The following is a 21,600-nucleotide window of genomic DNA, read 5'->3' as shown; positions in this document are numbered from 1 at the left end:
TTTGAATGAGGAGGTTAAATGGCCTTCAACATTGATTAAATCAATTCATCTTAGGAGGAGAGGTATTTTCATTGTGGGAAGGATAATTGCAGAGAACTTTGAAGTGGGGGAAAAGAATGCAACCTCATAGATGGGATTATCCAAGTGTGACAATACTGTCAGTCTTTTAAATTGCCTTTTGAAATCATTTACTTATTTAGAAATTTGAAAAAAAAAAGTCTTTCACACTGCTTCTGGTTTTAAGTCTACTTCAGCATTTGGTTTTCCTCCTGACTGAGACCTAATTTTATAATATTTTGATTTTTTATTTTAAAATAAAAAAGTGTTTATTAGTGAAATTGGATGATAATCAAGAAGTATGTTTTACCTTAGTTCTATTTATGGTTTAGTCTACAAAGTTACTTAGGTTGAGATGTTTATATTGTCTGTTTTGTATTACTAAAATAGTAAAGGATTTTCCTCAGAAACTTCCAGATATGCTTAAAAAGCTGACATTAACAAAATAATATGCTTTTAAAATCATGTGGAATATGTGAATGTCAAAAATAAACTTGATTCTAACATTTAATTAATCTGAATTTTATACATCAGGAAAATAATTTCAGGGAACCATACTGTTAAATGAAAATTTTGTGTTTGTACTTGTTGCAGAAGTGAGTATGATTGAAGATGAAAAGCAGGGTACTTGATAATAGTGGTGTTGGTTGTTAGTGTTAATTTCAGCATGTAGGAAATAAAATAATAGAGAATGATTGGAATGAATTTGTGGTATCACTCTTGTGGAGGAAAGGATAGCTTCTTGAGAGAACTCTATAAGGTATAAAACAGTCTTCAGTGGACATCAAAGTAGAGCTTCTCAGCATTTGTTGTATGGCTCTACTGGAGAGCTCCAGGGAGATTCCTAGTAAGTTGTAGACTGATCCAAAAATTAAACTTCTGTGCTTACAAGCCAGTGCCACCCAATTTCATGTCAACGATAGGCAACTGAGTAAGTTATAAAGGGGTACTAACGGTTTACATTTTAAACTGAACAGGTAACTAAAGTTTGCTGAGTATTCATATATTCTACAAACAAGTCTGACTATGCAGGCACTTCATTGGAATTTCGGGGAAGGATACTTTGTTATTATCAGTGTCATCTTGAGTTGATTAGGGTTTTTCAGTTGCTGCTATTCTTGTTTTTTAAATTATAAGTTACTATTGGTTTGGTTTTATAGTAGTTTCTTGCTGATTTGTTCATCCTCAGAGCAAGTCATGATGTATCTTTTAGGCCTGTACTTTTACAGTAACTAGAACTGAAGATTGAGGCCACAAACACAGTAACGTTGTGTTCCAAGAACTGATGCAGCAGAAGAGTAGAAAAGTGGGAGGAGTTAGGCAAACTTTATACCCAGATGGATGCCTGTCATTTATCTTCTGTTTCTTTTCATTGTTCATTTAGCCCACTTCTTTATTGTCTAACCTGCCACTGTGCTTAGCTGTAAAGTTAGAAACACAGATGAATAAAAACGGCGTTTACCATCCCGGTGCTCACAGGTCAGCATGCTGACCAACATTTGAGTAGATAAGTGTTTGGTGATATGGACAATAATTGAGATATATTCCAGTGTCTAGTGTTGGTATAGACAGAGGAGCAATGTGCTCTGGTAAGGCTGCTCAGAGAGGGATCTGGATAGGAAATATAACTGAATTTAGTACTGGAGACATGTACTTATATTTCCCAGTGTGAAGAGTGCCTCTTCGCCAGAATAAAACCAACGCGGATACATCTACCTGCTGTTCCCTCTTCCTCAGCTTTGAAGCTTTAGAGATGCAGGGTAGGGAGGAGATCACAGCTGAAGAGAGTGGTGCAGACAGATACAGGTAAGCATACATAGAGTACAATAGCCATTGGGGGCCTGCAGGGTCTTCATTTATGGTTGGAAAGTTGAGGGAGAGGGAACAGCAGGAAAATAGATGTACTATGTTGTATATTGTAATGAAAGAGGCCCTCTTCACATCAGGAAATAAAAAGTGGCATAACTTTTTTGTAAGTCCTATAGCAATCTATATCGAGTCTTAAGAATTAAGGTGGGGGGGAAGACCCAGGAGTTACAAGAAAATAAGATGTCTATAGGTTTTGTTTTTAATGACACTGGTTGTAGTGATGTTTACAATAGCAGGACAGAAGGCAGGAGTGGAGAGCAGACAGCAGGATCTACCAGGAGCTGGGGATATAGCAGCAACTAAAGCAAGTGTCTGCTTTCAAGAAGCTTACATTTGGGTAGGTTTGGGGGTGAAATGGGGAGGTCCTTACATAGAACAGGGATCCCCAACCCCCGGACTGTGGACTGCTCTGTGGCCTGTTAGGAACTGGACTGCACAGCAGGAGGTGAACGGCAGGAGAGTGAGCATTAGTTACCACCTGAGCTCTACCTCCTGTCAGTCAGATCAGTGGCAGCATTAGATTCTTACGGAGCACAAACCCTCTTGTGAGCTGTGCATGTGAGGGATCTAGGTTGCATACTCCTTATGAGACTCCAATGCCTGATAATCTGAGGTGGAACAGTTTTCATTCTGAAACCGTCCCTCCTGCTGCCTCCACTGATCTGTGGAAAAATGGTCTTCCGTGAAACCAGTCCCTGGTACCGAAAAGGTTAGGTACTGCTATCATAGAAGACATAGAAACAGTAAAAAATGTGTATCATAACACATGGAGATAAATGCTTTGAAGGATAATACTAAAAATGTAAAGGATTTTTCTCGGAAGCTTCCTGGTATGCTTAAATAACTGGTATTAATAAAAATAATATACTTTAATAAAATAAAAGTAGGCTGAGGGGTTGATAAGTGACAAAAAATGGTGCTATTTCAGATTGAGTAATTAGACAAGGTAAGTTGATATTCTTATGGCTACCTGAATAAGTAAGGGAGCCAGTCATGCAAAAATATGGCAGAAAAGCATTCTAGACAGAGGCAATAGGATGTGCAAAGGTCTTGAGGCCAGTGTGTAATGTGTTCTTGGGCCAATAAGGGAGTGCATTTTTTTCTGAAGCAGGCTGAGTCAGGAGGAGAGTAAAAGATGAGGTCAGATTGTGTAGAACCTTTTAAACTATGGTAAGGACTTAGGACTGGATTCTGCAAGAAGTAGAAGCCACTGTAGATATATGATATGGCTTGAGTTTTAAAATGATAATGCCAGCCTGTGAATTGAGAACAGACTAGAGAGTCAGGAGTGTGGAATGTTGGAGACCAGTTAGGAGGCTATTGAAATAATCCAGGCAGAAGATAGTGGATGAGGTTGACCTTGGGATGGGGTGGAAAGTGGTTGGTGTGGGCTGTATTTTTAAATAGTCTGGAGGAATTGCTGATGAATGGGACGTGAAATGTGAAGAAGAAAAGAATCAAGGGTGACTATAAGATTTTTGGCCTAAACAGCAGCATTGTGGGAGTTACCTTTTTAATTGAGATTTGGACGAAGGCCAGGGAAGGGCAGGCTTGGTTAAGGGAGTTCAGTTTTAGACACGTTAAGCTTAAGTTTCTATATCACATTGGAGATAATGGCTTGGCAGTTGGACATAGGAATTTATAGTTCAGAGTAGAATTTGGAATTGAAGTTAGAAATGTGCAGTCATTCACATATATGAGAATCGAGGGAGTAGTAACTGGAAGCCAAGAGAAAGTGTTTTGTGGAGAGAGTGGTCACCTGTGTTAAGCATTGCTGGTAGATTCAGTAAAATGAGTATCAACCAGTGTGGTTGACTGTATGGAGATCCTTGGTGAATGATAAGCACTTTCCATTGAGTTCTGGGGGCTGAAAGCGCCTGATTAAACTGGGTTCACAGAATGGGAGGAGAGAAAGTAGACTTGGCAAGTCTTTCCAGGAGCTTTGCTGTAAGGGGGAACAGAAAAATTAGCTAAAGAATATGTGGTCAAGAAAAAGTTGGTTTTAATATGTGAATTTTTGTGACATGTTATATATAGTGATAGGAAGTTCCAGTAGAAAGGGTAGAAAAATGAAGATTTCTTAGAAGAGAGTGGGGACAGTCTCAGGAGGGAACCATTGAATAGGTACGAAGGGGTGTGAATTGTTGCTTTTAATAAAAATATGGACAGCTTATCTATCAGCATGATTTCCAGCCCCAATTTGACATAGAAATCATGTGAGGTGCTTGAAAATGAGCAATGCCTAGACCCCACACTAGACAGTGAAGTTATAATCTCTAAGCAGAGGGCCCTTGCCATTGGCATTTTCTAGAAGCTCTCCATGTGCATCTCATGGGTAACCCTAGAGTGGGGTGGGAGGATACTACTGTTAATATACAAGTACTGGTATAGACAATTTGATTTGGTAAGAGCATGGAGAAGTTCTCTTAATTCTTTTATTTGATCAGCTCAAAGGGAGGAAGAGGAAACAGTGGTGAGGATTTTAGAAAAGGATGTGACTTAGTTTCCTTATAGAGTGTGAAAATGATTTAACCAGAGATGTTTAGGTATCTGTAGATATAACCTGGCCACATTTGAGATTCTGAAGTTGGTGGTCATAACATTTAAATGTAACATACCGTGTTTTCTTCCAGTTCAGAATAAGTGCAGAATAGGCAGAGAGTTGATTTTTTGGGGTTTGGGTTCTTAATTCAGTCAGTCTCTGGTCAGAATTTAAAAATGAGCACAACTCTTTGTTTTCCTGCAGAACAGAGGTCTTTCCCAGTGTACTATATGTGAACACTATGTACATGGTTGGAATCTAAGTAGTAAGATTATTCACAGAGATGTGATAAAATATAGCTATAAATCTCACCTCCCTTAAGGGGAATTGGGTGCCCTTTGTTCATTAAGGAATAAAGTATGCTTTGATTTATTTTCTGGGGTGCTAATAACTCGATTTAGATCTCTATGCATTCAATTCCACTTTGAGTATTCAATGTATTACTTGTATGTGCTGTTTTTCCTCTAGAAAGCTACACCCGTATTGGAATTTTACCGAGAACTTGGATTGCCGCCAAAACAGACAGTTAAAATCTTTAATATAACAGATAATGCTGCAATTAAACCAGGTAATTTGAGGTCGGGGAGAGGAGGGAGGTAAAAATACCCAAATATGCAATTTGTTTAATGTCAGCCCTTTCAATAAAGCTACATCTAAAATGCAAAGTCTCACTTACTTTTAAATACAAAACTGTATCTGATTTAATCACTAGGAACAAACAAGCCTTTTTTTTTTTTTTTTTTTTAAAGTGGAAAAACCTGTAGAGAACTCTTTGCTTTCTGTGAGAGAGGAACACTTTTGTTTTTAATATAGAGAGAGTTTAACATTTGAAAAAGCCACCTCAAAGAAATACGGTAACTTTTAAAATTCAAAGATCATTGGTCATAGGCTGGCATTCATGAAAAATAGCCAGGCTCTTGCTTAGATAGAAGAACTGGAGAAAATATAACAATGGAAGGGACTGACCATAGCACCTCAATGTAAAGATTCTTACTTAAAAATTCCAAGATATTTTTCCTAATCCATGAAATGTCAAAGAGTAAAGATTTGGCATATGATTATATTGGCTCATATGGTTAGCAAAATATAACATTTTGATGTCTGAACTTCAGGAAAGCTCCCTGATCTCTGAACTTGAGTTCTGACAAGAGGACAGTAGAATGCTGTTTTAGGATTTGGTATTTAATATCTGAACTAAACTGCTTTAAGTAAAATACAGTTGCAGTAGGCTTTTATTCGTGTGACATGGTCAGCCTTGATATAAGGTAGAATTAAAAGTATTCTTTGAAGTTAAAATTTTGCAATTTTAAGGCAAGGTAAATGGAATTAAATATAAAAATTAGTAGAGGTACTTGGGTCATTGTGTATTAGAATGGTTTATAATGGAACTACTTTAAATATAAAGGGATAGTTCTAAAATATTTGTTGTATAGACAGTTCTGAAGCACTTTTTAATATTCTCTTTGGTATTAACACATCTAACTTTCTTAAACTCTATGATAAAGATAAAAGTAAGCCCACATTAACTTTTGCTGTAGCTCAAATCATATAAAATTGTTTTTTGGCATCCAAAATGGTCAAAAATCAGCAGTTCAACCTCATAAAAGGTCACTTTTAATTTCTTTTTAAAAAATTAATACTATTTTGATTGACATAATTATATACATTTATGGGATGCAGTGTGATGTTTTGATAATATGTAGACAGTGTGGAATGATTAAATCTCTATTTTCTTCATTCAACGTTTTTCTCTGCCTATGTAAATCCAGGTTGGGTTGTAACTTAAAGGAGGTCCCCCCCGAAATCCTACAGCACTTTGCTGCTTGTATTAAATAAACTATAACTATAATAAACTTTCAGTCACATTCTCTACTACAGTGGTTTCTGCCATTTAAAAAAGTATATCTTACTTGATGATGTTAATGTTTATTCTTTACCAAGATAATAAATGTCTTGCTGTCAGGGGCCGTGTCTTACATTCTTGAACTTCTAGCTGCACGTATTTGTAAGTGCCCTGTAAATGTTTGCTAATTAATTGCCAAATAGTTCTCGTCAATGTTAGTTTCAAGTTTATGTAAACAATATTATGAAGGGCTTTGATTCATCACAAAATTTAAAAACTTTTAAAATAACGTTTCCAAAGTACATTTAAAGTAAGACTTCATTTACATACAACTGGTTTTGTAAACGTTTCTATATAAAAGTAAGAGTATCTATAAAGGCAGTTTTTTGCTATTCTAAATATCTAAGCATGAACTAGAGAACTGTGTTTTATTGGTACAATGAGGAGTTCACCCAAAATCTGATATGTAGAGGCTTTGTATAGATGTCATACATACCCACCATATGAGGGACTTGGGTTCAAGTAATTGTTTTCCTGTTTGTCCAGTGGGTACAAGATATTTAATGAAGCCCCAACAATTTTTAGTTATTCTTTTTGTTTTCCCAATGTGAAAACAAGAAATATATCTTAATTTAATATACAGTTATTCACTAAAACAACCAAGAATCATCAAATTTATGTGTTTGACAGCAAGAACACTGTGTTGTCATGGGAATCACTCATTTCAAACAGCACCACTTTTGGTCTCTGTGAAGTCAGTCAAAAGACATGTTTGTTGAATAATTTCGTTGTTTGGATGTTTCTAATTGCAGAAGAGAATCTTTTACCATTTTGAAATCAGATAGCTCAAAGCCTTCCTGGATATAGTTTATGTTGCATAAAGTTGTTTCTGTGCTGTCAAATTTCATATTGATTTTTCATTTTCTTTTCATAAAGGCACTCCTCTTTATGCTGCTCACTTTCGTCCAGGACAGTATGTGGATGTCACAGCCAAAACGTAGGTCCTTATAGCAAGTTCTCTTTTCCTTTTGTTTTCATCTATTAAAAGAGAGCAGAGTAAGTGAAAGAAGTGCAGTCTTTCAAGTCAGTGAATAAAGGATAAATATATTTTTCATTCTGAATTCAAATCTTTAATGCTACCTATGATATTGGTTTTTAAATTGTGCCAAATTAATTGTATGTAAACTGTTCATATCAGGTTATAGCTTTTTATTTATTTGTTTTTTTATTATACTTTAAGTTCTAGGGTACATGTGCACAACATGCAGTTTTGATACATAGGTATACATGTGCCATGTTAGTTTGCTGCACCCACCAACTCATCATTTACATTAGGTATTTCTCCTAATGCTATCTCTCCCCCAACCCCCCACCCCTAACAGGGTGTGGTGTGTGATGTTCCCCGCCCTGTGTCCAAGTGTTGTCATTGTTCAGTTCCCACCTATGAGTGAGAACATGCAGTGTTTGGTTTTCTGTCCTTGTGATAGTTTGCTGAGAATGATGGTTTCCAGCTTCCATGTCCCTGCAAAGGACATGAACTCATCCTTTTTTATGGCTGCTGCATAGTATTCCATGGTGTGTATGTACCACATTTTCTTAATGCAGTCTATCATTGATGGAAATTTGGGTTGGTTGTACATCTTTGCTATTGTGAATAGTGCCGCAGTAAACATATGTGTGCATGTGTCTTTATAGCAGCGTGATTTATAATCCTTTGGATATATATCCAGTAATGGGATTGCTGGGTCAAATGGTATTTCTAGTTCTAGATCCTTGAGGAATCACCACACTGTCTTCTACAATGGTTGAACTAGTTTACACTCCTACCAATAGTGTAAAAGTGTTCCTATTTCTCCACATCCTCTCCAGCACCTGTTGTTTCCTGACTTTTTAAGGATCGCCATTCTAACTGGTGTGAGATGGTATCTCATTGTGGTTTTGATTTGCATTTCTCTGATGACCAGTGATGATGAGCATTTTTTCATGTATCTGTTGGCTGCATAAATGTCTTCTTTTGAGAAGTGTCTGTTCATATCCTTTGCCCCCTTTTTGATGGGGTTGTTTTTCTCTTGTACATTTGTCTGAGTTCTTTGTAGATTCTGGATATTAGCCCTTTGTCAGATGGGTAGATTGCAAAAATTTTCTCCTATTCTGTAGGTTGCGTGTTCACTCTGATGGTAGTTTCTTTTGCCATGCCAAAGCTCTTTAGTTTAATTAGATCCCGTTTGTTTTGGCTTTTGTTGCCATTGCTTTTGGTGTTTTAGTCATGAAGTCCTTGCCCATGCCTGTGTCCTGAATGGTATCGCCTAGGTTTTCTTCTAGGATTTTTATGGTTTTAGGTCCAACATTTAAGTCTTTAATCCATCTTGAATTAATTTTTGTATAAAGTGTAAGGAAGGGATCCAGTTTCAGCTCTCTACATATGGCTAGCCAGTTTTCGCAGCACCATTTATTAAATAGGGAATCCTTTCCCCATTTCTTGTTTTTGTCAGGTTTGTCAAAGATCAGATGTTTGTTTCTTCAACATAAATGATAATTTCATTTCTTTTGATGCCTCAGTTTTCTCCTTTTTGTTGCATGATAATTCTGCAGGGATTATTCTGACTAGGAACCCTCTGAAAAATATGCCATTGTTTACAGGTGCTCTGGGATAGGTTTGTAATCACAGAGACTGAACCAGAGCACCTTTTATCAAAAGCAACTGGACAAGAGCTAATATCACTTTCCTTCATACAGTTAAGATGCAGTCTTCCTAGTTTCAAATATAGGCCATTGCAAAAGCTGCTGGCTGCTTTAATAACCTTCATTTCGCTATTTAGAAATGAAATGTGGGATAGATTGGTAGCAAGGTGAGACTTCTTTTTAGAGAGATTGTAAACCTGTCCTCCTTTTTTTTCCTGCTTGCTGATTATCATGAACTTGTTCCTAGTTACAAGAACCCCTGAAATCGCTGGTTCCTTGGAAACTCTGTTTGCTTTCCTTTGGCAAGAACTCAAAATATTGGAGCTTTAAAAGCTTTGATTTGGTTACTTGGAGAAATATCTGTGTTGTAAATCAGATTATTTTGCTTGTTAATTTTTGAATTATTGCATATAAAATGCCACATAGTAATTTTGTTAATTTATACACAGTTAATGTTGTGTGAATTCCATTGTGTATTTTATACAATATATGGAATATTCTAAGAAACCATGCAAAGTCAGAGGCCTTTGTTAACATTTGCCTTGTGGCTGGACTTGTGACTAACTTGGATTAGAGCCTGGCTTTTCAAATGCCTATCTTCAGTAAGTGCTTTCATCTCATATGCTTCTGTTTGGTTTCCTTGGCTTCTTTAAAGTGATTTTTAAAACTTTAGCTGCCTTCTTGTAAGCATAAAGTAAAAGAGGAAAACTTTTTTTTCTTTTTCATAAGATCATTTTCATAGAAAACAAGATTGTGTATAGCCACGCACCAGCTTCAGGATTAAATAGCTTATAAGAGTTGGGGGAATAACCAGCCCTGGAATTTAAAGTAGTCGACAGTCAGCTCTGGAGAAGTGAGGACCTCCATTTGAGAAGATCACCACTATTATATGGGCCACAGTACAAAAAGTTTAACTGTATTAACAGTGGGGCAGGATTTTCCTTGCATGTGTGTGTGCATACCTTCATGAGGTATTTATTACTTACATGAGAATGAATTGGACTTTATTTGACCTTTTGCTAAATGTTACCAGTAACTATAGCTCTTGTAGCTGACATGTTATTATTGCTGTAAGGTGCTTTTAATTTTAAATGCTTGTAAATTTATAGGATTCGTTGTCCTTCTCATCTGAAACTGTTTTGAGTTTCCTTTGAGTGCAGCGTTGTATTCCCAGCTGCATACAGCCCTAGTTGCCATTGCCTTTTCTGTCTTCTCTCTGCCACTGACTTCCCTGTGTTATATGTGTGTACATGTACACATGCATGTGCATGCATTTGCTTAACTTTTTTTTTCCTTTTAAACTCCTCTATCTTCTTTCCTTAATGCATTTTGGAACTTTTGGGCACTATCTTCTGGATATTAATCCTCTTACAAGTGTGAACACTAGGGGAAAATACGTGCAGTGCCATGGTTAAGGGAGTGATGAAAGGACATGGATTTATAGGCTGGAGCAGTGGTTCTGATCCTTGAGTGGGCTTTATAATCTCCTGGAGGTTTAGTTGAGCACAGATTGATGGACCCTACCCACGGAGCTTCTGATTCTGTCGATCTGGGGTTAATACCTGAGAATTTGCATTTCTACCAAGTTTCCAGGTGATATAGATGCTGCTGGTCCAGGAACACACATTGAGAACCACTGGACTGGAAAATAGAAGCTCATCAGTTAACCCACTTTTCCTCCTCACTCTTCTACCTAGCACAGAATTCAGAATGCCTTTCTTTCCTTAATTCTGCTTGAATTATAACATATAAACATCTGTTTAAAAGCAAGCTAGTTTAATGTAATTAAAATAACATTGCCAATGAAAGTGGGCCTGTTACATTTTAGTTAGCATAAAACTGAAAACTAGTCTGTTTAGTAATTAGCTTCATTATCTCTTCATTAGAAAAGAGAAAAATCTCAATCCCTGATTTTTTAATGTTTATCATGTTGTAATAATTATATTTTAATTACTAATCTTCACTTATATTTTTAGTACTAGATTTCAATGTTTTTCACCTTATACCTTCAACTTTAATTGCTGAGTTAAATGTACTTTAGAAATAACGAAAAAATTTTTTTAAAGGAACAAACACTATCTACATTTCAAGAAAATAGTGTTAGTAGAATCTGTCTACCTCAGGAATGAAATTGTCTGCAGACAGTTTTCTAAAAAGTGGCCAGTAACCAACAGTAAAGCTTCTTGAAGATATACTTACAATTTTTAAGTGTTCCTTTTAAAATAAAATTGCATTAGGAAACTTGCTTACTTGAAAGATACATTGTGTTTACCTATACTGATGTTGGTTATAATTCTCTAGATAAACAGGTAAATTTACCAGTGTCACGTTAGGGTGTGAGGTGAATATATAATTTACCAGAATTCATTTTAATTTTTACTTTTTTTTTATTATTATACTTTAAGTTCTAGGGTACATGTACATAACATGTAGGTTTGTTACATATGTATACTTGTGCCATGTTGGCGTGCTGCACCCATCAACTCGTCAGCACCCATCAACTCGTCATTTACATCAGGTATAACTCCTAATGCAATCCCTCCCCCTTCCCGCTCCCCGTGATAGACCCCAGTGTATGATGTTCCCCTTCCCGAGTCCAAGTGATCTCATTGTTCAGTTCCCACCTATGAGTGAGAACATGCGGTGTTTGGTTTTCTGTTCTTGCCATAGTTTGCTGAGAATGATGGTTTCCAGCTGCATCCATGTCCCTACAAAGGACACAAATTCATCCTTTTTTATGGCTGCATAGTATTCCATGGTGTATATATGCCACATTTTCTTAATCCAGTCTGTCACTGATGGACATTTGGGTTGATTCCAAGTCTTTGCTATTGTGAATAGTGCCGCAATAAACATATGTGTGCATGTGTCTTTATAGCAGCATGATTTATAATCCTTTGGATATATACCCAGTAATGGGATGGCTGGGTCATATGGTATTTCTAGTTCTAGATCCTTGAGGAATCGCCATACTGTTTTCCATAATGGTTGAACTAGTTTACAATCTCACCAACACCAGAAGTAGTTCTTCATCAAAAGGATGGTAGAAGACAAATTTATTTAGATTGTATGAGGAAGATTTTTACATCTAATAAGTAGAACTCCCTAGCAGAACATTTTTACATAGTTTTATTATACTATCAATAGATAATGAAGCCCAGTCTTTGAAATATGGCAGTTTATGTAATTCATTCCAAATAAAATCTTTAAAAGAGCATGTATCATGATGTCTTTTCTCCCTGCCCCTACCCTGGGTACATTTTTAAAGTGTATGTTCTTGTTCTATGGTAGCAATTATATTCCATTGTAACTTTTAATAGATGATGGTTTAGAGTCTAACATTTTCCCATTCTTTCAGTCTCAGTTTTGAAGAGGGAACAACTATAGATAATGCATAGATAGTGAGTAAGCTGAGGTATGACTGTTAATTGTACCCTCAGCATAGGATGTTTAGCCCATTTTTTTTCTGTTGAATTCTAGTGGTGCTTATTATAACTTGTAAAAAAAAAAAAAAAGGAGAAATGAGAGAAGAATGAAACAAAGAACAAATAAAAAGAAAACTAAAGATGCATTCTGCTGTGTTTAGGGAGCAGTGTTAGTATCTGCCTGAAATGACTTGAAGGACAGAGATGGTAGTGATGCAGTCATAATAGCATGGAGAGAACTTCCTGCTAGGTGTCTTGTTGATCTTTGAATTCATGACAGTGCATACCTGAAGTAATTTTTCTTCTGGTTATCTGTAATTTATTTACTTACTTAAAATTTGAAGTCAGAAGACTTCAGGTACTTAAAATACCTTTTTCTTTCTGAAAGGATAATTTAAAAATCTTGTCTACAAGTCTGGGCTGATTAAAACAACTCATATTTTCAGGAATAATCTTACTACTTTAAAGTTGTCATTGCCCTTTTAAATTCTCGTTACCTTCGGCTCTCAAAACAGAAAAATAACTACTTGATAATGTTATCATTAGTAATAAATTTTGGTTTTTTGGTTTTTTTTTTTCTTGAGACGGAGTCTTGCTCTGTTGCCCAGGCTGGAGTGCAGTGGCGTGATCTCGGCTCACTGCAAGCTCCGCCTCCCGGCTTCACGCCATTCTCCTGCCTCAGCCTCCCGAGGAGCTGGGACTACAGGCGCCCGCCACCATGCCTGGCTAATTTTTTGTATTTTTAGTAGAGACGGAGTTTCACCGTTTTAGCCAGGATGGTCTCGATCTCCTGACCTTGTGATCCGCTTGCCTCAGCCTCCCAAAGTGCTGGGATTACAGGTGTGAGCCATCGCACCTGGCCAGTAATAAAAATTAAGGGGAGTGGGGTGGAGGAGATTAGGTATTGGAGCACCTTGGCACATTTACTGAGATTCAGTTAGTTTGGATTCTTTCATTCAGATACCAAAATGTGTAAAGAAGTATGTTGCCTATCAAAGTCTTAAAAGTGTTTAAACTGTCAACATGGGTTCTTAAAAGAGTAAGGACTTTGTGGGCTCTATACCTAGCCCAGTACACTGTTGAGTGGAGTGTCTACACACTGTCAGAAACTCTGCCCACAAGCTCATTGTTCTAACTGATAGATGTTGGTTGTAAACTCTGGAAGGAGAAAGCAAGGTATGTGCTCCTTCGCGATACAATTGCTGTGCTGTCCTGTGTATTTTCAATTTTATTTCATTTTCAACAAGTAACTTTATGTACAAGTTATTCAAAGCAGTGTGTTTTTAATGTATCAGTGAAACAATTTTCAAGATGAGTGATTAAACTATAGAGAGAAATAATCTTTGTAAAAATTACTCCCTCTTAAATCAGTCAGAATGAATGTGTGGTTGGAGAGCGGTGTCTTGGGGTTTTATTTAGTTGTTTTGTTGGGTTAAAAATTTTATTAGTGGTCATCTATAATTGCCTCCCTATTTACAAAGCAGCACGTTTTTACTCAAGCTCAGCAAAATTAAGGCCTAATAAGAGGCAATCTAGGGTGGTGGCTAAAAGCATGGGCCTTTCAGTAGCTCTGTGACCTAGATAACTTTCTTAATCTCTTTGCTGCTTCATTTTTAACATAAGAATAATTGTAAATGTACTTAATACCCATATTACAAAGATTGAATGACAGTGCATAGAAAGCTCTTAGATCAAAGCCTGGCACATAATAAGTAAATGCTCAGAAGTATTAGCTACTATCACTATTATTAATGTTGCTGCTTTGTAATTTGTTTCAATTTTAAAAAGAAAGATCTGTGTTTTCCTGAATAGAAAATATCTTTCGAAATGAATAGAAAACATGACATTATTAGGAATTCAATTCTCGTGTTTTCTAATACATTAAGTTTTGCCTTACTTTATATTTTATGTAACGAAGTAGTAGCTTTACAAAACACTCTAGATAATTTTAAGATCACATACTATCTGTTGTATCTGGAATTTACAGAGTAATGAGGATGCCCTTGAAATGCCTTCATGCCTCTCTGATTTGCTGGAATATTTTAATATTTTTCTTCTAATCTGTTTCTTGAGAGGCACTATGACCTGGGTTGAAAGCGTGGCTAGATGCTTCCATTTACCAGCAATTTGATTTTGGGCAAGTGGCTTAACTTGTGGGGATTTTGTTATCTTTAACCTGAGGGTCTGAGGCTAAATGGTTTCTAAGGTTTCTTTCAATTCTAAAAATCTATTTCCAAAAAATAATTCCTCAGTTTTCGAAGTGGCGTAACTCACCCTTATCTGCACTAATGAAGAAATAATACATGACAGTAGATTCATAGCTCATGACAATATGGCTTTCTAATCTGTTGAAGAACATTATATGGCTGAAGACCTTCAGAAAATATATGTCCTTTCATGATATTGTAGAATTGTTTATTTGTGTTTTCTTTTATGAGAAGAACAAAGATGCCCAGGACAGCAAATGTGGTGTTCTGGGTTTATTTAGTGCAGTTGGGAAATTGAAGGAATCATTGCACATTTGGCTGTTTGTACTATTAAATGAGCTAGATTTGATGTCAGAAAAGCCATAAGCAGTGCACTCCTCGCACTCTTGTTGATAAAAATGTTCCCAGATATTGATGGGAGGTTTATGGTTTTTAGACAGAAATCATATACCTGCATTTCAGGTCATGCTGTCACAAATTTGTCCTCAAGAGTTACAGCTATACCGATACTCCATGCCACTTTCTAACTATATGTGAATGGAACACAAAGCAACTGGAACTGACTTGTGGGCTCAGCAGCTGTTGGTCACTAATCAAGTAGGTTTAGACAGCAACACTGAATTGGGTAGAAATTGACTCCCACACTTTACAGGGATCTTCAGTAAAGATGCTATGTGGAAATGGAAGTAAGTAGGAAACATCTGGGGAAGTTTGCTGAAATGAGGAGAAGCTATAGTAAAAGATTAAAATGTTTGTGCCATATTAGTTTATCATGAGTTAAAAGCTAATCCTGAGGGAGATTGTCAACTGGCTAATAAGCCTTTTATATACGTGTAATATATTTTGGCAAAAATTGTTCTTTTTTGTTTATTGGAATTTTTTGTTTGTTTTAAAACTAAGAACATTTGGATAGTTTGAATCTAAAGCATAATAAAGTAGTATAGCCTACCAGAATTTCTTTTGATGTTGATTTAGACATTTTGCTTTTATATTCAGTAATACTGTATCACAGTTAAAAGATTTCATCTTAATTCTGATCTGTTTTAGTGGTTCGTTTCAGCTCAGTCTTGATTTTAGCTAGAAACGCAGGTGAATCTCCATTTTCCTGTGAATCTCCATTTTACCATAACAGAGAAGCTGATTTTTAAACCAGTAATTTCTTCACCTTCCCACTCCCACTTCTGTTTATTAAATTTTAAAAATGTAGCCCGATTTTGGTGTATTCTTAAAGAAGTCAAGTGTCCTTTTTCCATTTGGTACACAGTTACTGGTGTTTTGAGTGATATATGTACAAGTCGCTTAAACATCTTACAGCATAAAGAGAGAAAGTTAATTTGGAGGGCATACTAGTAGACCTTGCCTGACTGTGCTCATGGCCAGGCAGGGGGGACAGTGTATGCAAGAATAATTTGGAGTTCCTGCCAGCTCTAACCAGCTTTATCAGTGGCTGGATAAATTGCAGGGCTCTAAACATTTCCCTGAAGAAAAAAAGAAAACAATTTGGAAATGGTTCTAATTGAAAAACCTCTGCTTAGAGTATGGATTTTGATTTTTAAAAAATAAAAATCAGATATTTTGGGCTGGGCATAGTGACTTACACCCGTAATCCCAGCACTTTGGGAAGCCAGAGTGGACAGATCACTCGAGGCCAGGAGTTTGAGACCAGCCTGACCAACATAGCGAAACTTCATCTCTACTAAAAAGACAAAAAATTGGCCGTGGTGGCAGGTGCTGCTTGGGAGGCTGAGGCATGAGAATTGCTTGAACCTGGGAGGCGGGGGTTGCAGTGAGCCAAGATCACACCACTGTACTCCATCCAGCCTGGTAAACAGAGTGAGAGTCTGTCTGAAAAAAAAAAAAAAAAAAAAACCGAATGTTTTACAGGTGCTGCAACTTGATAATAAATACTTGGTTGTTTTTTCATGACAATAGTGGAAAGATGGACAACATAGTACAAAGGGTATTTGAGGCAGAGGGAACAAAATGAACAAAGGCATGGAAGAGTGGCTTATTTAGGGACTTATGGAGTAATCTGCTATGACTAAGATTTTTCAGTGTTTGGAAGTCAGGTTGCATCCAGTTATAAAAAGCCTTATATATTCTAACCTAAAAATATTACTGGGGAACCATCTAAGTTTGTTTGCTTGTTTTTGTTTCTTAAAGCAGAGTACAAATTTATTTGATTAGATTACCACCTTGGGAATTTTGCTCTAGTGGCTGTGAAGGATAACTTGAAGAAAGAGGGATGTTTGGTTTGTTTTGGAAACACTGTAAGTGAATGGCTGAGGTACTTCCAATTGGATATGGTTGGTACATCTGTAGAATGGGATCGTAGCAGAATTCTTGCCAGAGTGCAAGGTTGTGGAGCTCCAGCTTATTACTAATAGCTTCAGGGGTCAACAAACTTTTTCTCAAAGAATGGGAAGTAAATATCTTAGGTTTGCAGACATTATGTTCTCTCTTGCATGTGAGAGAACTAACTTATTCTGCCATTGCAGCTCTAAATTAGAGATAGGCAATATGTAAATTAGTGTGCATGACTCTATCCCAATAAAACTTTATTTATGAAAACATACAGCCAGCACAGGCCATTTTGCCAATCCCTCTTTTTAAACCTTAGTGAGAAGAGAATCAGAGGCAGCAAGAGGAAAGAAATTTCTCAAAGAATATTATGGAAGCAGGAAAATAGGGAGGAAATGACGACAATGGAAAGGGATGAGACGTTAAGGGGTAGAGGAAAACCCTGTGGAGAGATTCTATTTTAAAAGAGCCTATGGAAATCTAAACACTGATGTTAAGAAATTACTAAATTTTTTAGGTCATGATAATGGTATTGTGGTTTTGTTCTTTAAAAGTATTCTTATCTTTTAGAGATCTGTACTGAAATATTTGTGAATGAAATGATAGGGTATCTGGAGTTTGCCTCACAATAATCTATTGGAGTTGTCAGGAGAGAGAAACAGATGAAAAAAAAATGGGCCTTGAGTCAATAATTGTTTGACATTGGGTGATGGATACATAGGGATTTATTGAGTTAATCTCTCTGCTCCTGAATATTCCTTAAAACTTCCAAAATAAAAAGCTGTTTTAGTAAAAGACTTGGATTAGGGATTTGGGGATTAACCTCAGAGTGAATTCCAAAGAGTAATTGGAGAGAAAGATGGATTGCAGAGAGTGGATGGTAGATGAGAGAAGGAGAAGCAGTTTGTGTTCCATTGAAGAGGAGGAGGGATATGAAGGGAACAGAAGGTAGGAGAATCCAGTGGCTTCTCAAGGGAGAGACTCGGGATGGGAATTTTAGAGGAAGTTCTCAGAGGGCACAGAATGGATGGGTTTAAAAGCAGGTATATGGTCACTCTTTACCTTATGGACATTTCATTTTATCCCCGTAGACAAGTATATCTAGAATCATGCAAGGAAAGGCAGTTTCCCACAAAGTAAAGAAATACATGACCGATTTATATTAAAACCTGTGTGTCTGCTGGTAGACGTTTGGACATTTGTCACAGTATAGCAAGGGAATGCAATTTTCATAGTAAGAATCTCTAGAGATTTATAGAATTCAGTGGGAAACATTAAATTGTGCATTCCCTTCTGCAGGATTATTAGCCATACCTTTAAGCTTCTCCTCTTTTCTTCAAACCATCTTTTCAAACTAAAAGGCATGCCCATTATACAATAATCGGAAACTATAGGACATAAGAAAGGAGACTTAATCCCCTGTCTTCCCAGGACACAGCTATAGCCAGTAAAAATTTTACTCTGACGTCTCTAGACAGGGCGCTAGGGCTAAATAATACACAGTTTCTACCCTTCGTGCACTGAAAGTGTACTAAGGGGAAATGGACTGAGAAGCAAGGACAATAATGTTTCCTGGATTAAATGATACATCTGAATTTCTGTATTTTAGTGTAGATACTCTAAATAAAATACATCTTTTGTGTCTTCTTAATTTTCAAATATATCTCACTAAAATTGGGATCTCTATGTTCCTTCCACTTTAAGCTTTCCTTTATTTGATTTTTTTTCTGCTATCATTAATTAAAAACTACAGCAGAAAAGGGTTAAGGGATATAAAACATAAAGTATATTGTATATTATTTTTAGTAAAATGAAGATTTTATTTTGTATGACCTGTGAAAACCTTATATTTGAAATGTGTCTGGCTATGCTAAGGATAGATTAATTCATTTCTTGCTTTTGTTTTATTTTTGTTCTCAAGTTGAGTGACAACTGAGAGTAGTACAAATACCTGTACCTCCCATGGATCAACAGGTACACTCTGTTCTCCCTAATCTGAATCCAGCCAATAATTTGTCATGTTATTTGTGTTCTATTCTTTTGTTTAAAAGTTACTGAAGAGGTTCTCATTGAACACAGTATAACTACATGATGTATTCTAGAGCTAGATTGAAAAGCAGTTTGTAATTAGCCAACAGATAATTAGCACTTTCAGGATACCACTTTTATCTTACAATTATTTACTCTTAAAATGAGCTAAATTATCTTCTGTAGTTCACCTGGCATGTGTTCTATCGGTGCATGCCTTCACACTCTCTTTTTAACTAAGAGATCATCAGTTTAAGAACACAAAAGTACCAGTAAACTTTCTACCAAGAATGGCTAATGTAACATGTTCATTTAGTGTTGCCAGTCTCTCTTTTCTTTTTTCTTTGAAGTGTTGTTTGCCAAATGATATGGTACGTTCAGATTACTCTTTAGGTATTTCCTTTTCACTTTTAAATTGCCAAGCACTGTACTTTTCAATTATATTCTAAAATTCAATGTTAAATGGAAACATTTGTTAAATTTCTGAAGCATAATTTCAGTTAAGTATTTGATTATTCTCTTCTTAGATGTTAATCAGTTTACATAACTAAATAGTGGGTTTTTATTTAATATGTGTTATGTTTTAGCTCTTTGATCAGATATACACATTATTTTGAGTTTTCACATGAAAAATTATATACACACTGTTCACGGACTTAATGTGAAGAATGTGGTGTAAGCTACTTTTAAATTATTCTTATAAAAGTAACTTTTGACCTATGATTTGATAGTATTCACCTGTTAAGTTGTACATATAATGTATCATTTTTGTTTTTAAGTTTGAGGTCTCACTATGTTAGCCAGGCTGGCCTCCCCTGACCTCAAGCAGCCCTCTCACCTCAGCTTCCCAAAGTGCTGGGATTACAGGTGTGTACCACCGCACCCAGCCTTATCCTTATTTTTAGAGTGCATTTTTGATGTATCGAAAACAAACTGTATTATTCATGTAGGCTTTCTTCAATCCATTGCTCTCTGATAATTGCTTGTTCATAGCAAAGTCCTTGTGGAAATAAGTTTGTTTTTATAATCTTTTTCTCTTTGTCCTCTTTGTAAATGACCTGAACAGTACACTATATAATAATAGCTAACATTGGTGGAGTTAGGGAATACTCTGTTAAAAATATGTTGATGTTTTATCTAGTGAAAGGTGAAAAAAAAATCTTAATTTTAAGAGTATATAAAAATATGTCACATGCCTGGCATGGTGGCTCACACCTGTAATCCCAATACTTGGGGAGGCCCAGGTGGGAGGATCACTCAAGACTAGAAGTTCGAGACCAGCCTAAGCAACAAAGCAAGACCCCTCTATCTACCAAAAAAAATTAAAAATTAGTTGAGTGTGCTGGCATGCACCTGTAGTCTGTAGTCCTAGCCACTCACAAGGCTGAGACAGGAGGATTGCTTGAGCCCAGGAGTTTAAGACTGCAGTGAGTTATGACTGTACCACTGCACTCCAGCCTGGTTGGCAGAGTAAGACCCTGTCTCTTTAAAAAAAAAAAAAAAAAAAAATTTAAAGTCTAGTACAGTCTTGCACTTTTTTTCTAGTCTTTTCATTGTGTCCTTTGTACTGATATATTCAAAGACAAATTTTATTTTTAATTGACACATTGCAGTTGTATTTATGGGGTACAAGTTGATGTTTTAATATGTGTGTATATTGTGTAATGATCAAATTAGGGTAGTTACGGTACCTGTTACTTCATGCATTTATCATTTTTTGTGGTGAGAACATTTAAAAACCTTCCTAGCTATTTTGTAATATATAATAATTTACTGTTAACCATAGATACCTAGTGTACCATAGAACACCAGAACTTAATCCTTCTATCTAATTGTAGATTGGTACCTATTAACCAACCTTTCCCCATGCTCCTCATTCCCATCCTCATCCTCTCCCCAGTCTCTGGGTCATCACTGTTACACTCTCTATTTCTATGATAGCAACATTTTTTAGAGTCCACATGTGAGTGAGATCAACATTATTTATCTTTCTGTGTCTGGTATATTTCACTTAATATAATGTCCTCCAGTTTCATTAACATTGTTGCCAATGACAAGATTTTATTTTTTTTGACAGAATCATATTCCATTGTGTATATGTACCACATTTTCTTTATCCATTTGTCTGTTGTTGGACACTTAGATTGATTCTGTATCTTGGCTTTTGTGATTAGTGCTCAATAAATATAAGATATCTCTTCAACATGCTGATTTCATGTCCTTTGGATATCTACCCCATAGTGGGATTGCTCGATCGTATGGTCTTCGTATTTTTAATGTTTTGAGGGATGCTTCCGTACTGTTTTCCATAGTCACTATACTAATTTATATCCCCACTAACTGTATGTGTTCTCTTGTCCACATTCTCACCAATGCTTCGTTTTCTTTTGTCTTTTTGACAGTAGCCATTCTAACTGGAATAAGATGGTATCTCATTGTGGTTTTGATTTGCATTTCCCTGATAATTAGTGGTTTTGAACATTTTTCATATACCTGTTGGCCATTTCTTTGTCTCCTTTTGAGAAATGTATTAAGATATTTTGCTCATTTTTTAATTGGGTTATTTGGGTTTTTTTAGTTGAGTTCCTTTGCAGTTATTTTAGTTGTTTTTGTTTTGTTTTGTTTTGTTTTGTTTTTGCAGTTCTT

The 21,600-nt window shown here is 36.2% G+C and overlaps 1 protein-coding gene and 1 non-coding gene across 3 annotated transcripts in view; both read left to right on the top strand.

Annotated features, from left to right (window-relative positions):
* Nucleotides 1-21,600, top strand: part of MRPL3 (mitochondrial ribosomal protein L3) — a 41,287-nt gene that overhangs the window by 7,950 nt on the left and 11,737 nt on the right. Inside the window, exons 5-7 of one of the 2 annotated variants that reach the window (XR_012430692.1) lie at nucleotides 1,725-1,863; nucleotides 4,937-5,036; nucleotides 7,248-7,308. Coding sequence is in view for 1 of the 2 variants with exons in the window: in XM_045386990.3 (XP_045242925.1) it covers nucleotides 4,937-5,036; nucleotides 7,248-7,308 (161 nt within the window). In the remaining variant the exon portion in view is untranslated. The remainder of the gene's footprint in view (nucleotides 1-1,724; nucleotides 1,864-4,936; nucleotides 5,037-7,247; nucleotides 7,309-21,600) is intronic. The other variant, XM_045386990.3, reaches the window with a different exon arrangement.
* Nucleotides 15,965-16,101, top strand: LOC123572071 (small nucleolar RNA SNORA58). Its single transcript, XR_006696411.1, has one exon. It is a non-coding gene; the product is annotated as a small nucleolar RNA SNORA58 (small nucleolar RNA).

Source organism: Macaca fascicularis, chromosome 2, assembly GCF_037993035.2.
Source record: "Macaca fascicularis isolate 582-1 chromosome 2, T2T-MFA8v1.1".
In the NCBI taxonomy this organism is placed as follows: domain Eukaryota; kingdom Metazoa; phylum Chordata; class Mammalia; order Primates; family Cercopithecidae; genus Macaca; species Macaca fascicularis.
Note: the sequence above shows the minus strand (reverse complement) of the source record. Positions and strands in the feature narration are given on the sequence as shown.